General features: G+C 43.3%; 1 protein-coding gene and 1 long non-coding RNA gene across 3 annotated transcripts in view; one reads left to right on the plus strand and one right to left on the minus strand.

The window, feature by feature from the left end:
• itpr2 (inositol 1,4,5-trisphosphate receptor, type 2) overlaps window positions 1-14,530 on the plus strand; it is a 50,331-nt gene that overhangs the window by 18,057 nt on the left and 17,744 nt on the right. For both annotated transcript variants that reach the window (XM_056415689.1, XM_056415690.1), the window contains exons 26-39: window positions 41-208; window positions 627-713; window positions 819-944; window positions 1,071-1,193; window positions 1,402-1,602; window positions 1,695-1,946; window positions 2,059-2,184; window positions 2,360-2,488; window positions 2,832-2,952; window positions 3,080-3,261; window positions 3,868-4,010; window positions 4,301-4,409; window positions 13,798-13,918; window positions 14,237-14,424. In XM_056415689.1, the coding sequence (XP_056271664.1) occupies window positions 41-208; window positions 627-713; window positions 819-944; window positions 1,071-1,193; window positions 1,402-1,602; window positions 1,695-1,946; window positions 2,059-2,184; window positions 2,360-2,488; window positions 2,832-2,952; window positions 3,080-3,261; window positions 3,868-4,010; window positions 4,301-4,409; window positions 13,798-13,918; window positions 14,237-14,424 (2,076 nt within the window). The remainder of the gene's footprint in view (window positions 1-40; window positions 209-626; window positions 714-818; window positions 945-1,070; window positions 1,194-1,401; window positions 1,603-1,694; window positions 1,947-2,058; window positions 2,185-2,359; window positions 2,489-2,831; window positions 2,953-3,079; window positions 3,262-3,867; window positions 4,011-4,300; window positions 4,410-13,797; window positions 13,919-14,236; window positions 14,425-14,530) is intronic.
• On the minus strand, window positions 3,804-6,009 carry LOC130194654 (uncharacterized). The gene is made up of 2 exons (XR_008831926.1): window positions 5,967-6,009; window positions 3,804-4,024 (listed from the first exon to the last, which is right to left on the minus strand). It is a non-coding gene; the product is annotated as an uncharacterized LOC130194654 (long non-coding RNA).

The raw sequence follows: 14,530 nt of genomic DNA on the forward strand, positions 1-14,530 counted from the left end.
CTGGTTTATTTCTCATCAAGTGTGTCTGTGTGTTTTTCAGGTCCAGTTATTAGTGTCTGAGCAGGATGTTGACAACTACAAGCAGATCAAAGCCGACCTGGACCAGCTCCGTCTGACTGTTGAGAAGTCCGAGCTGTGGGTGGAGAAAAGTGGAGTCTACAGCAGCGAAGATCTGGGGGTCAGGCAGGTCAAAGAACAAAACATCGAGGTGCTGTACCATCATTCAATGCTATCTAGCCTCAAAAAGCAAAGCATTACATTTTTGTGTGTAATATTTATTCCTCCACAGGAAGTCCCTATATGTATCTTAAACCTCCAATCAGTCATTCAGCTGCTGTCTTTGTTTTTTTATCATTGAATTTATCTTTTTTTTAAAAATCATTGCAGCGATGGCAATAATAATGATCAGTGCAGGGACTTCTCCCCTCACTGGTAGTTAGAGACAGGGGGAGACAAAGGTGAACCGTCTGGAGTGAACACATAAGAATTGTGGAGCTTCAGTTAACTGTGGCATAAACCTCGGACAATTGTACTGTTTAACATACAAGTACATCAAATGAATTAAATGTAAATTATTACTTGAGTGTATTTACTGAAGGCTTTTCTTCATGTATGTGTGTTGTCAGGAGGTTGTCCTGAGCCCAGTAGAGGATGGAGATAACAAACCTCAAATTGACTGCAACAAAGCAAACAACTACACCATCGTCAAGGAGGTGAGTTCCATGTCTCTATATCCAGGTTATTCTTTTTTTTCTTTTCTGCAAATGTAATGTGTGTGTGTGTGTGTGTGTGTGTGTGTGTGTGTGTCTGATATTTAGATCCTACTGAGACTCGGCAAGCTATGTTATCCGAGTAAGAAGAGTCGTGTGCAGCAGCAGAGGCTACTGAAGAACATGGGGGCCCATACAGTGGTACTGGACCTGCTGCAGATCCCCTTTGAGAAGGTGAGTAACAGCCAAATAAATGATGCGTTATACTTGATGTTACCTCTGAAATCTTTGCATATCATTGTTTCTTGAAGTCGCGCTTTCTTACATTCTGTCTTATAATCTTTCCTTTTATTTGCACAGAGTGATGAGAAGATGAATGTAGTCATGACCCTGGCACACACGTTCCTGCAAAACTTCTGCAGAGGAAATCACCAGAACCAAGTTCTGCTCCATAAACAATTGAACCTCTTCCTCACTCCAGGGGTATATTGACCGTACTCTACATTTACGTTGTTGTTGTTGGATATGGTGCAAAACAACAGCAGCCTGACAGCAGGAGACTGATATGTTTTAATATTGTATTCTCAAGAACAGTTGTCTTTGTTTCTTTTCCTGTTATACAAATAAATCAATATAGTGTTATGAAGACAATCCTCCTCTAAACGACTGAATCACATCTCTATTCATCCAGTTGCTTGAAGCTGAGACGATGCATCACATCTTTATGAACAACTACCAGCTGTGCCATGAGATCAGCGACCGTGTGGTCCATCACTTTGTCCACTGCATTGAAACACACGGAAGGCACGTTCTGTACCTCAAGTTCCTGCAAACCATTGTGAAAGCAGATGGGAAGTATGTGAAGAAATGTCAGGACAAAGTCATGACCGAGGTGAGATCTCAAATGTTTGTGAATGAAAGCGTTTGTAAGTTGTGTTCATTAGTTCGTATAACTGAAAACCCTCTGTTTGTCTGTGTGTCCAGCTGGTGAACGGAGGCGAAGACGTGCTGGTGTTCTACAACGACCGCTCCTCGTTCTCAGTGTTGCTGCAGATGATGGGCTCCGAGCGAGAGCGGACGGATGAGGATGGAGCTCTGGCCTACCACAACACGCTGGTGGAGCTACTGGCTGCCTGCACCGAGGGCAAGAACGTCTACACCGAGCTGAAATGCAACTCTCTGCTACCGCTGGACGACATTGTCAAAGTTGTCACTGATGTCCACTGTATACCAGAGGTAAGGCTGGACAAGTTATCAGTGGTTAATTTGTATTGTTCCGTCTTTGGGTACATTGTTTAACTTCTTTATCTGAAACTAATCAGGCATCTTATTGTTTGTATTCCCTCAGGTCAAAACTGCTTATGTGAACTTTGTGAATCACTGCTACGTGGACACCGAGGTGGAAATGAAGGAGATCTACACCTCCAACCATATCTGGAAGCTCTTTGACAACTTCCTGGTGGACATGTCCAGTGTAAGGCTCTGTCAGAGTGAAACCTTTCTAATGAGGCGTTGTTTGTGTCATGGATACATTTAGGCGTACTCATTTTCTCAATTCATTCACTCACTGCATGTGCAGAGAACAAGGTAGAGGCGTGATGTGAGGATGAGCTTGTTCAAAAATGTACTCTGTTGTTTTTGTATTTAAGGTGTGCAACTCAACCACAGACCGTAACCATGCAGATTTGGCCCTGGAGAAGTATGTGACAGAGACAGTGATGGCCATTGTCAAGGGATTCTTCAGCTCACCTTTCTCTGTCAACCACTCCAACCTGCAGGTACTGTTTTTCACCTCCTGTCAAGCAGGTGAAATGTGCCCGCACAGGGAGGCTCATTTGTGGCATGTCCAAATCCTTTCCCAATTTACAGCTAATTTGCTGTAAAATTATTATCACCTGGGACCTTCTTGTCTCATTGCAGACATTTGTGTACGTCGAGCAGCTGCTTAAGGTGTTTTACGCAGAAGTCTGCACTAATGTCTCCGATCAGACACATTATTGAAGTGTTCCCATCAGGATTATCTCTCTTACTCTACACTCATGGCACTTTAAAAATAAACAATAATCTCTGCTTCTTCACCCTCTCTCTCTTGCTCCCCCCCCCCCTGCCCCCATTACACAGACAAACCAGTCTGTCTTCATCAAGCTGCTTCAGTCTTCTTTCAGGATCTACAACTGCACCTGGATCAACGCGGCTCAGAAGGCTAATATAGAGAGCTGTATCAAAGCGCTGGCTGACGTTGGTGAGTGTTGCTACACTGCTGTCCATTGAAATATTGAATAAAATGCTAATCGCTATTAAGTGTTGTAATAATACATTATTTATTGTGTTTATTTTGTAAACAAAATCCTACCAACGTTCTTCCCCAGCTAAGGCACGGGCCATAGCCATCCCAGTGGACCTGGACAGTCAGGTCAACACTTTGTCCCTGAAGGTCCACAGCAACATGGTGCAGCGAGCAGCCAAGGACTGGAGGAGCTCTGCCCGCATACGACCCCGCAAGGAGAATCTGGGTGGCCCCGACTACAAGAACATCATTGAGAAGCTCCAGGTGCACTTTTTTTTATTTTTATTTTTTTTTTTATATAAACGAGACGGAGTCTACAGCCACACTGAGACTTCACAAAGGCACAGCAGAGTGTGTTGGACAATTTACATGTTGACCTCATGGTGGTGCTCGATATAAAGTTCAGGATCATTAAGTTATGACGATCATCTTGAGGAAGACATGGATGCAAAGACCAAATTGTATGTCAATCCATCCGATATTAACATTTCCCATAACAACTTAAATTGTCAACCTCGTAATGACAATAGAGAAAACATCAAGTTACTAGGTCACATAGATGGATATAGAGATAGATGGAGAGATAGATAGCTACATTATTCATCTCCAGGGGGAAATTTGTTTGTGGGTATCTAGGTACCAATGCAATGTGCACAAACCTTAATGGCAATCCAGCAAACAATTGTTGAGATATTTCAGTGTGGGCCAAAGTGGTGAACTACAATCCCTAAAGATGTGCTGCTAATGTCGCTAAAGAGAACACAGGAGTGTCTCAATGTAGAAGTGTATAAGGGATATGCTTCAAGTTATTTTTGATAGAATGAGGAGAGCATTTTATTGAGCCCTTATGTGAGTCTGTCTGATGTGCAGGGGGTCGTGTCCCTTCTGGAGGAGCAGTTCAGTCCGAAGGTTCAGGCGGAGTTTTCCGTGCTGGTGGATGTTCTTCATAGCCCAGAGCTGCTGTTTCCAGAGGCATGTCGGCTACGCTGTGAGAGTGGAGCTTTCATGTCCAAGTAAGTCACACAACCTGCGGAAGAAACAAAGAGCACATCGCTCATGTTTGTAAGCCTGAATCATATATACAGAGGCATTTTTATTTACATAATATGGAAGGAAAAATGTCTTCTCTCTGATCAGAGGACTACTCAAGTTAACATATATTATATAAAAAGTGATAAATCAAACCTCCGGGGGTACTGTTACTCTGCTCTCTGACCTCCCTGGAGAGCAGAAAAGGTGATTTCATCTGTGGTGATCAATAAAATATGTCTTTGATACAGTCCCTCTCTTTTCATTCTGTCAGACTGATCAAACACACCAAGAAGCTGATGGACAAAGAGGAGAAGCTGTGTATCAAGATCCTGCAAACACTCAGAGAGATGATGGACAAGAAGGAATGCTTTCAGGAGGCTGTGAGTACTTGACCCTGCATGGGGAGACTGTCAAAAGAATCAATATGGTTTTAATTACGTTATTTCTCCCTTTTTTTATAAGTACATTTTCAGAATTCCCGAGCAAATTCTATTAGTTTCTCCCAATTTCGCAATTGCATACAAAAATTAACATTTTCTATGGATGAAGCCCAATCTTCAAAAGCCAGCCATGCTGTACTCCCATCAGCAGTGCGGTGTAGTGCTTATTTTCTCCTAGGTCTGTCGGCCCCGAGCCCAGACTCTCCTTCATCAGTATGCTGCGAGTCTTTCTATGTTGCATAAGACAGGAAGGCACTTGAGGACACACTTGCCAAGAGGGAGAATAGGTGGGAGGCAGTAAGGGAATGAGGAGTAGGAGGAGGAGTAAGAGGAGAGGGAGGGGGGGGGGGCATGCACCAAACAAACAAATCAATACTGCAGCGAGTATGGGGCGTGGGGGCATATCCTGCTGCTCAGCCAGAGGCCTGGAGCGTGAATGACAAGAGTTGGTAGAGGACACTGAAGGAGGTGTTGTGTATTTGTGCACTCCGAGGGGGTGGAGGGTTAGGGCAGAGGCCAGAAAAGCCAGGTCTGTAATCACCTTTGAAAGGTTTAATAGAGTTTGTTCCAGCTGTGTGGTGAGGGGGGGGGGGGGGCTTTGCAACTTGCACAGCACAAAATGAGCACTCAAGTCGAGACTTTATAGTAACAAGACAACGATCGCTGTTTAGAATTTCTTACATCTAAACTGAACATTGTCCTGGAGTGAACTGAGAGAAAGTGTGTGTTGCTGTCCTCTGAACATGTTGGATTGGATGCAACATGATTATTATTTGGCTGACAATGCTGTTTAAAAGGCTTTTATTGTTGCACCACAACATCACTTGTTGGAACATAATGCACGTGTGCTCCATTAGCCTCTCTTTTAGTGTAATTGCATTAGTAATATTGTCAAGAGTATCTGCAATCCAGTGTCACTTACAGCTTCTTGAGGAGTCAGTTTTGTTTTCCCTTTTTGTGTTTGCATTTTGTGCCAGTCAGCCGAGCTGTTTGTTTCTAAAGAGGAATTTAAAGTGGAGAAACAGTCACTTAAAAAAAAAAAAAATCAGTTCAGACAGTGCGGTAACGATATGTGAAATGTCAGTTTGTGTAGGTGTGTATGTGTGTGTGTGCTCAAGCATGTATTTGTGGCCTCTCTTTGTCATATCCCTGTAGCCCTGAGCGTGGAGCTGCAGCCTCACTGCACAGGAGAGAGAGAGAGTGGGAGAAAACGATTGATGAAAATAATGAGAGAGGGAGAGGCAGACAGACAAAACAGAGGGAGAGAGAGACAGAGTGACAGCATAGGCAGCAGAGGTTGGTGGCTCCCCTGGGGTGCAGTGAGTGGGTGGAGGAGAGTGAGAGAAAGAGATGGAGGGAGGGAGGGAGGGAGGCAGCCATGTGAGGAGCCATGTGAGTGGAAGGGAAAAAAAAGTGGGCAGCGGCTGCAGGGTGAGGGATTGGAGAGAAGCGGAGTCTGCTCAGTCCATGACAAGACAGGGCAGGGGGTGCACTTACGTAACAGCCTGCAGTGCCTGAGCCAGCGTCACGTGGACCATCACGTTCTCCCTCCCTCCCTCCCTCCTCTCACTCTTCTGTCCGCTCGCTGCCTCTTCCTCCTTTGCCCCCTCCATGCTTTGTCTCAGTCCATCGCATTCTGTCTGCCCGCCTGAGTTATTTTCTATCCCTCTTCCCTCTAGTCCCACCCAGGCTTTGCTCTCTGTTTGCCTGGGTCATGCCAGGAGCGCTGGTCGGGCAGCGGGGGGGAGATCCACAGCGGCTGCAGTATAACGATGTCGGCTTTTACTGCTGCACTGCACTTTATTGGCTGTCAGATAACGGCATACCCGTGAATGTTTTGGCTCCCACTTGCCCTCAAGATGTCTTTGGTGACAGATTTTTTCAGGATAATAGACTTGAAAGAAAGATACTGCACCATACATATTTAGATGGGAGAAAATATGCATACATTTTCTCTATAGATGTACATTGTTTATATTATCTCATCTATTGCAATGAATCATTCTACACTGGTGTTATTCTATACTTGTCAGACTGTCACATCCCATGAGAAACCAACAATGCAACCATTTGACTTTCAGTACTTGTCTGACTTCCCTGTCTCTGCTACTCAGCTGCAAGCACATGTGTTGCCACTGAAGATGTAAACCTCTAAAAGTGTCACAAATACATAGTATATCAGTACATTAGTAGTAATTACATTCTTGTGTGTGTGTATATGTATATATATATATAAAGGCAAAGTAATTTCTTAAATCACATAGGCACTATAGTATTTCATAAATGTTAGTCAAACAGGGCTGAATTATACATTTATTGGGGACCAGTTTCCGCTGAGGATTAATACATGTTTGAAGCACTACTGAGTATTTAAAGTGGTCAGATTCAAGAAAATGAATTGTGTAGATGAAAAAGCCACTGTGGTGCCATTGTGGCTAAGGCGTTTACAATATGCTGTTTGCCATGCCCCTAGTTTAGTTCAGGAACTCAAAGTGCCCCCAAAATACTTAAGAGATGCCACTAGAACTTTGAATCTTCATGTTTATGCTGTGGACAACATTTTTTGTGGACATCATTGACGGTTCATAGCATAGAGCAGTAAGTGATACAATTTGTGATACTTATTGTTGACAATGGTGCTTATTTTAAATGTTTTTTTCCGTGACACATGGATGCAGGGTGTGTTCACATGTGTATCTGCATGCAAGTGTCGTCTTGTTCTTCAGATGATTGATTTTATATTACATAACTAGCTTTTCACTCTCACTTTCCTCCTTTTCTTTCACACTCATCCCTGTCATTTACACGCTCTCTCTGTTCTTCTTTCTCTTCCTGTCCCTCTCTTTCTGCCTTGCTTGCCAAGTTTCACACCACCTGCCCAAGGCAAAGCAGATTTACAGATTACCACCCTCTTGATACTAAGCGCATCACACAGATGCATGTAGACGGAAAGCCTCGCTCAGACACACACACACACACACACACACACACACTCTCTCTCTCACTCTCCTAGGCATGTGGTACCATGCTGGCTGTTCCTGCGTGAGCTCATCCTGCAGGTTTTCCCATGTGCTGATGGCAGTAGTGGAACATGGCTTAGGTTCATCCACATGGGGCGGGGGGCAGGGGGGCAGAGGGCTGGATAAGGTCACGGATACTCTTATGGTTTGACCTTTTGGCTGGATTTAGGCTGACGCAGCATGATGACTCAGAACATTTGAGTGGGGTAATCTTGGTCTGGAACCTGAATGCCTTACATTTTCATAAATATTTATTAATGCCAAGAAATAATAATAATTTGTCTATTTAGAAAATTTGACATGAATGTTTTTCTACCTGTTCCTTTCTACCTTCCTCCCCGAGCCCTCACTTCCCTCGGCCCATCGGTCAGGTGTCGGTTAGTTGAGTATGTTTTGGTTTCCATGACAACTAGGGATTAGCACATGTTGTTTGTCTGTCTCGTCTGGCCGTGACTGGGCACAGGAAGTCTATGTACTCTGTGTAGAAATGCCCTCAGACCAGGAGCACGTTGCCTGCCTAAGCCGCGGAGAAAAGACACGTTCTGTAAAAAACACCCGTGAAAATGTGATGGTCCTTGACTTCAGGGCCTCGTGGCGTCTGTGGCCATGAATGAGATTAGTTGTCATTGTTAACAGTGTTTTGACACAGTTCATAGTGCATTATTTTAATCTGATTGCGTGTGACTTGGGTTATTTGTGCTCATGGAGGCACATGACAGGCGACGGGGACAGAATGAATGATATGATGTGCAACTTGTGTTTGGATGGATTGCTTCTCGCTTTTGCTAAAGCACACAGCTGGTGGACAAAATAATAGAAACACTGTAGAATAAAAAATTAGCAGTAAATAGAAATTGAGCAAAGGTCATTTTATATTATGTCTTCAGTCAATGTTCATCAGTGTCTACTTGTGACTTGTTTCCTCTTTGCCAATACAGTTTTCCGGCTTTTGACATTTTCTGTACATCATCAGTTTGAGCCTTTTCCCTTTCCAAATTACATGATTTAGAAATGTTTGTATCAGATGCACTTTAGCATATTAGCTAGCAATTAACTTGCCTTTGTGTCCCTCTGGAAGTTCCTTTATGTTGCAGTGGTAAAGCATTTATGAAAATAGTGACACCACTATTAATGCTGTAAATTAGTATTTGACTCACTTATTTAGACCATTTAATTATGAATGACTGAATTGAACCTCCTGGTGGCATCATTAGGAAACATCATCAGGTAAAGATTAATATCTATATAAAACTTGTAGATGTTGAGATATTTCCGAGGGCAAGTGAAAACTTCGACCTGCTGGTGGCACCTGCTCAAAATTCAATGGATTGCGAAAGTCGGACACCTTCATACTCCGGGGAACAGTATTGCCTGTAAAAAAAAAAGTGTGGCAATCCATTTATTGGTTCTTGAGATATTTCAGTCTCGACCAAAGTATCTTGACAGACAGACAATATTGCATCCATAAAGCATTGCCAAGAGCGTAGTTCGAAACCCAAGCCCGCTAATACAGCGGGGCTTTTCTGTTGTTGTTCACCTTGTTTATATGCTTGAGTACCAGTGAGGCATACGAAGCGCTTGTTCCTTATCAGCTAACCTATCCAACATCACACCACTTAACAAACGACACAATCTGCACTTAACACTGTTACTGAATCACATGTGGCACTTCCACAGTGAACCGGCCAGCGACGGTTGTTTACGCTGCTGGTCTTGTATTCCTGAACCAGTCTCACCAATTGCTCTCACATGTGGGCTTAATTTGTTTTTCCTGATGTGCTTGTTTGTTTGGTGAAAAGATTTGATGTGCCGTAGAATTGCAGCTTGAAATAAAATTAACGGAATTAATTATTAGTGACTCATGTCTCCGTGCATGAGTGTCTCAGACAGTTTTATCAGATGCGTGTAGCATGCAGGAGCCTTTTGCTGCAGAGCCACCAGTAGAGACGGGGCCAGGAAAACGTTTCATATCCTGCAGAAAGGGAGATAATTGGATCAAGGAGGAGCAGAGACGTGAAATGTTTCTGTTTCATAATAATAATAATAATAATCATTTATTTTATATAGCGCTTCTCAAGGCACCCGAAGTCACTTTACAGAGTCCAGTAGTCATCCACACACAGTCATCCCGGTGGTGGTAAGCTACATCAGTAGCCACAGCTGCCCTGGGGCAGACTGACGGAAGCGTGGCAGCCATTCAGCGCCTACGGCCCCTCCGACCACCACCAACATTCATTCATATCCATACGAACCGGGGTGAGGCTGTGGTGCATGTCTTTATGATGGTGGGGGAAACCGGAGTACCCGGAGTAAACCCACGCAGACACGAGGAGAACATGCAAACTCCACACAGAAAGGACCTGGAACGACCGGGATTCGAACCCAGGGCCTTCTTGCTGTGAGGCGACAGTGCTAACCACTGAGCCACCGTTTGCCTAACTCTAACTTAATTGAGTGGCATTGCTTAGCACAACACAGCATTAAAGGACATTAAGAATAATTAACTGTGTAACAGTAGCACTGTATAACTGGACATAGCCATCATTTTTTAAATCATGCCACCACGCATTCAATTATATTTCCAATCAAAAAAAATTTTTTAATGGAGCAGTTCTTTCAGGGAATTATGAAATATAGGGCGTATAAAATATAAACATAAACGTTTTACTAAAATACTGTCACAGAATATTTTCTCCCTTTTCCATATAATTAGTCCCAGATTGCATACTTGGGGACTCCCCTAGTCAATGGTTAAAGCCTTATTGGTTTATTTCCAAATATGTCTAAATCGTATTTTAAAGTCCTCTTTATGCTGTCGGGTGTGAAATTCTGGTGGAAAAAAATCCGATGAGTACAAATCAAGGGAGGGTCTAAAAACACTCAAATCCGCCTGAAAAATCAGTGGGCCTTTTTTTCATGAAAGATTGCATTACTGCGAAGAAAAATAAATACAGACGACATGACCTAACTATCATTATTAGCAGCTACAGCTCTGCCTGTTTTGCCTGTGTTCCCTCGCCCTATCTCTCTATCTCTATCTCTCTATCTCTCTCTCTCCCTCCATGCTCCCAAAGTGCCTGTGCTAAAACAGCAGGATGTGTATGTGTCTTGATTTTCTGATTTTGCCCTATTCATGAAATAACTCCCTTGGTGAGAGCCTTGGAAAGCCACATTGATATGGATATGTATTATATTACAGACGGCTCCCACTTTAAGCTTTTCATTTCCCCTCCAGTTCCAAGCTGTGGAGGAGCTCACAGACTCCTTGGAGACATATAAAGTATTTGTTAGATAACATGCAACACATGCTTTTATACTATGCTTGATCAGATAGAGTTTCAGTTTGATTTTAAGTATCATGTGCTTAACTACAACAATAGACTATAGCGTTTCCGTTTAACACTCCATATGGAACAAAGTGTGTTGACTGCAGATTCTGCTGGGACCAAAAAGTTGCTTCCGGGTGGTAAAGTTGTTGGGTGTTGCTCGGCCTTCACACGCCATTCGGCGAAATCTTTTCGGCAAATTATTAGACCCGCTAAAGAAGCATAGGTCAGGATTTGTCTTTGTCTTTTTCTCAATGCATCTCTCTGGAGTCAGAGAAATCTGCAGAGCTGCGAGGTGGCTTGGGGAGGGAGGGAGAGAGAGAGGGAGGAGAGAGAGAGAGAGAGAGAGGGAGGGAGGGAGGAGGAGAGGAGGAAGAGGAGAAGAGGAGGTTTGAGGATGCCCGAGGTGAGGATCAGCAGCTCATCCCCAGCTTGGACACCAGAGCCGCAGTGTGGCGTGCCGGTGCACATTTTAAAACGCCAAGACTGTTTGCTCCTCGCTCTTGTTTTTTTTGTTCCTTTCCTCCGCTCCATCGCCCCCACTTCCCCTCCCTCCTCCTCTTACTTCTGTCAGTTCTTCTACCTCTATTTCTATCTCTTCTTTCTTTTGCTCTCGTGGCGCTTACATCACCTGACTGGAGTTTTTTCTCGTCAATGCAGCAGCAAGCAGATGAGTCAGGCTGGGCTGACTCTCCTCTTCCACCTTCCTTCCTGCCTCTCTCTCTCTCTTTTTTCTCTTTCTCCATCTTTCTCTCTCTCTCTCTCTCTCTAACCCTAGCCAGCAGACTGCCTCCCCCAGAAGGGAGGCGGACAAGAGCAAACACCCGTCACCCCAACTCTAGTATCAACTTCCCCTACGGAGTGTCTCTTTCACTGGTGTTTGAGTGTGGTTCAAAACCATCACGTCTTCTGTCAGAAAAGGGTAAATGTGAAGTCAAACATGATTAATTCTGCAATTAGTCGAAGAGCGTGCATTTGGATGCTCTGACCGACAGCGCGTAGTCCTAGAGTTTGTAGTTGCACTGAGATTGTGTCCATCCATTACTGTGTGGAAATTAGAGAAGCTAGCTCAATGAGCTCACCTTCAGCTCAAAGTGTGCGAGTGTGTGTGTGTGTGTGTGTGTGTTTATGAGACGGCTCAGCCAGACAGTGCAGGCAGACAAGTGTCTCTGCTGACTGCAGATGAGATGGAGTGTTTACTGACACAGGGAGCATCAGCCGCACGTGCTCCTCCACAATCCTTCACTCCTCAGTGCACTTAGTTTGAGGCTCTTCAGCTGGACTGTAACCGGGCAGCCTTTGCGTGATGAAGGTGCCTCATCTGTCTCTCCGTACTGTTTGAAGTGTTTAAAATATACCTTTTGATAGTGATCAATATTTCTCTGATCATTCAATTTCAGTGTTAAGCAGATAATTGTACCCCTCTGTGCCACATTATAGTTTCACACCGTTTGTAATGCATGAGCAACTCCTGAAAACAACAAATGCAGATACACGGATTGAGTCATATAAAGATGAATACCAATTAGCAGTGTGCCAGCTTTAATGGAGGCGCGACAATCCCAATGCGGGAACGGGCTGAGGGACAAAGAGGCCAGCCGATCGCTGCCTGAATATGTGTGCGTCACACGCCAACACATTACAAATTGTGCCATGCGATTATAATATAGGGTTTAACACTTAACGACATCAAATACAATAAATAATTTGGTGTATAAAATGTTGCATGACGGTGGCCTAAGAGGACTTCTGACTATATCATTTACAATAAAGACCGAAAATAAGATAATTTCTTGGACGCTTGTGTGTTGGTTATTTAGTCTGCCACCTGTATCTCAGTGTCCTACTAACATGTTTCCATGGAAACCACATTCATCCTTTTTGCTCCACCCATCGATTGATCTGTTTGTCCAACTATCCAACTGTCCTTCCTGTCTGTTGATCGATAATGATGGTAGTGAGGTGTCATCACACAAGGCCATTTGCGTTGTTGGGTTGCCATAGAAACTATTGACCTCCATAAGTGTCCATACATTCTTTGTACTGTATGCCATCCAGCCATCGCTTCCTGCGTAATAAAAATAGGTGGTGACGAGCACAATGTATGTCATCCACCTGTCAATCATTCTTTCACTTTGATTACACAACCACCGCCGGGGGGAGATTATCTCCATGAATCCTTTAATCTCATGTATGTTTATCCGCGTCAAAAGTCACAAGAGACGCACAAAGATGTTTGAGAGGGGGGAAATAAACCGAAATAAACATGTGGCTAGAAGTCTGGTTCTAGTTTTATGTACTTTATGTTTACACAATATCACACACAAGCTACAAGCATGTGTGTGTGATATTGTGTATTTTTTCAATTCGTATTCATTTATTCAGTTTCACCGATGTTCTTTGTCCAATCACTGAAATCACACTCGCAGACATCTCTGTTGATGAAGTAGCTTTTTATAAAATGTTGTATGTTTGTTTAAACAAAGTAATGTTTCTGTCAAACGTTCCCATTATGGTGTCTCGATGAGAACATATTGATTTAAGATTTCACAAAAGACTATCACAAATTGTCACAAAAAACGTTGACTGCCAGAATATTTCATAAAGGCTTCGTTAGGATCGAGTTATTGGACAACACTATTGTTGTCATGCTCCTCAATGAGAGGCTTCAATTTCTTTATCCTGGAAGCCATTGCTTCCATCAAGAAATAATTGCATCATTGGCTGACGGTGATCATTCCCATTAGGTGAGAGGAAATCTGCTCAGCGCTCTTGTTTGTGTGGTTGAGTGGGTTTCATGCCAGTGAATACACCACACATAAATGTTCTCTTGGATGGGACATTCGCTAACATGTCCTTCATTTTAATAACGAAAATGATACTTTTTCAAAATGTGACTAAAATGTGAATGTCCTAGTTTGAGGATGGTTGACCTTCTCAGAATGTGATATGGTTTTAACGTCATCATTCATCTCTCCACAGGGAAACGAGTTGAGAAAGATCCTCCTCACTCGCTACTTTGGAAATCAAAAGCTTCTCTCCAAGTCAGAGCTTGGGAGTGGAAACTGCTCATCTGGCGGCTTTGTCAAGCCGTCATCCGGAGGTAGTGAAACCCCAAATAAACCCAGCAGACACTGCATAACTGCTCACTGCGGAGGAAACAACTGCAGCTAACATGACAGCTTCTTAGGAGAAGTGCTGCTTGACAACTGCTGGCAGACTTTGTATCTGGCTAAAAGAGATTCCTAAAAATAAATTTATATATATATATAATGTGTGTATATAATTATAAAATGTAATGACATATATGTCCAAATAGCCATGGAATATAGGTTAGATTAGAACAAAAATCTGATCAATGTGTGCAATCATGTCTGTTAAGAGCACAGTTCTGTTAAATGTTTATATTTAATCTCTGCAGGAGGTTCTCCCACGCAGGACTCTGACAAGCCAGGCAGTAGTGTGGTGGAGATCCAGTGTCTCTTGGACAACGTTGGGGCATCAGAGCTGGTGATTGATCTCATCGTCAACACCAAGAATGATCGGGTGTTTGAGGAGAGCATCCTGCTGGGCATTGCCCTTCTCCAGGGCGGAAACACACAGATACAGGTGAATAACTGACACTCAAATATACACTTTTTTTATTTTGTATTATTTACATACACATTAATCAACTCAAACACTCACACATTTATATTGGTTACTACTCTGCCTC

The sequence above is a fragment of the Pseudoliparis swirei genome, chromosome 6 (assembly GCF_029220125.1).
Source record: "Pseudoliparis swirei isolate HS2019 ecotype Mariana Trench chromosome 6, NWPU_hadal_v1, whole genome shotgun sequence".
Taxonomy (NCBI): domain Eukaryota; kingdom Metazoa; phylum Chordata; class Actinopteri; order Perciformes; family Liparidae; genus Pseudoliparis; species Pseudoliparis swirei.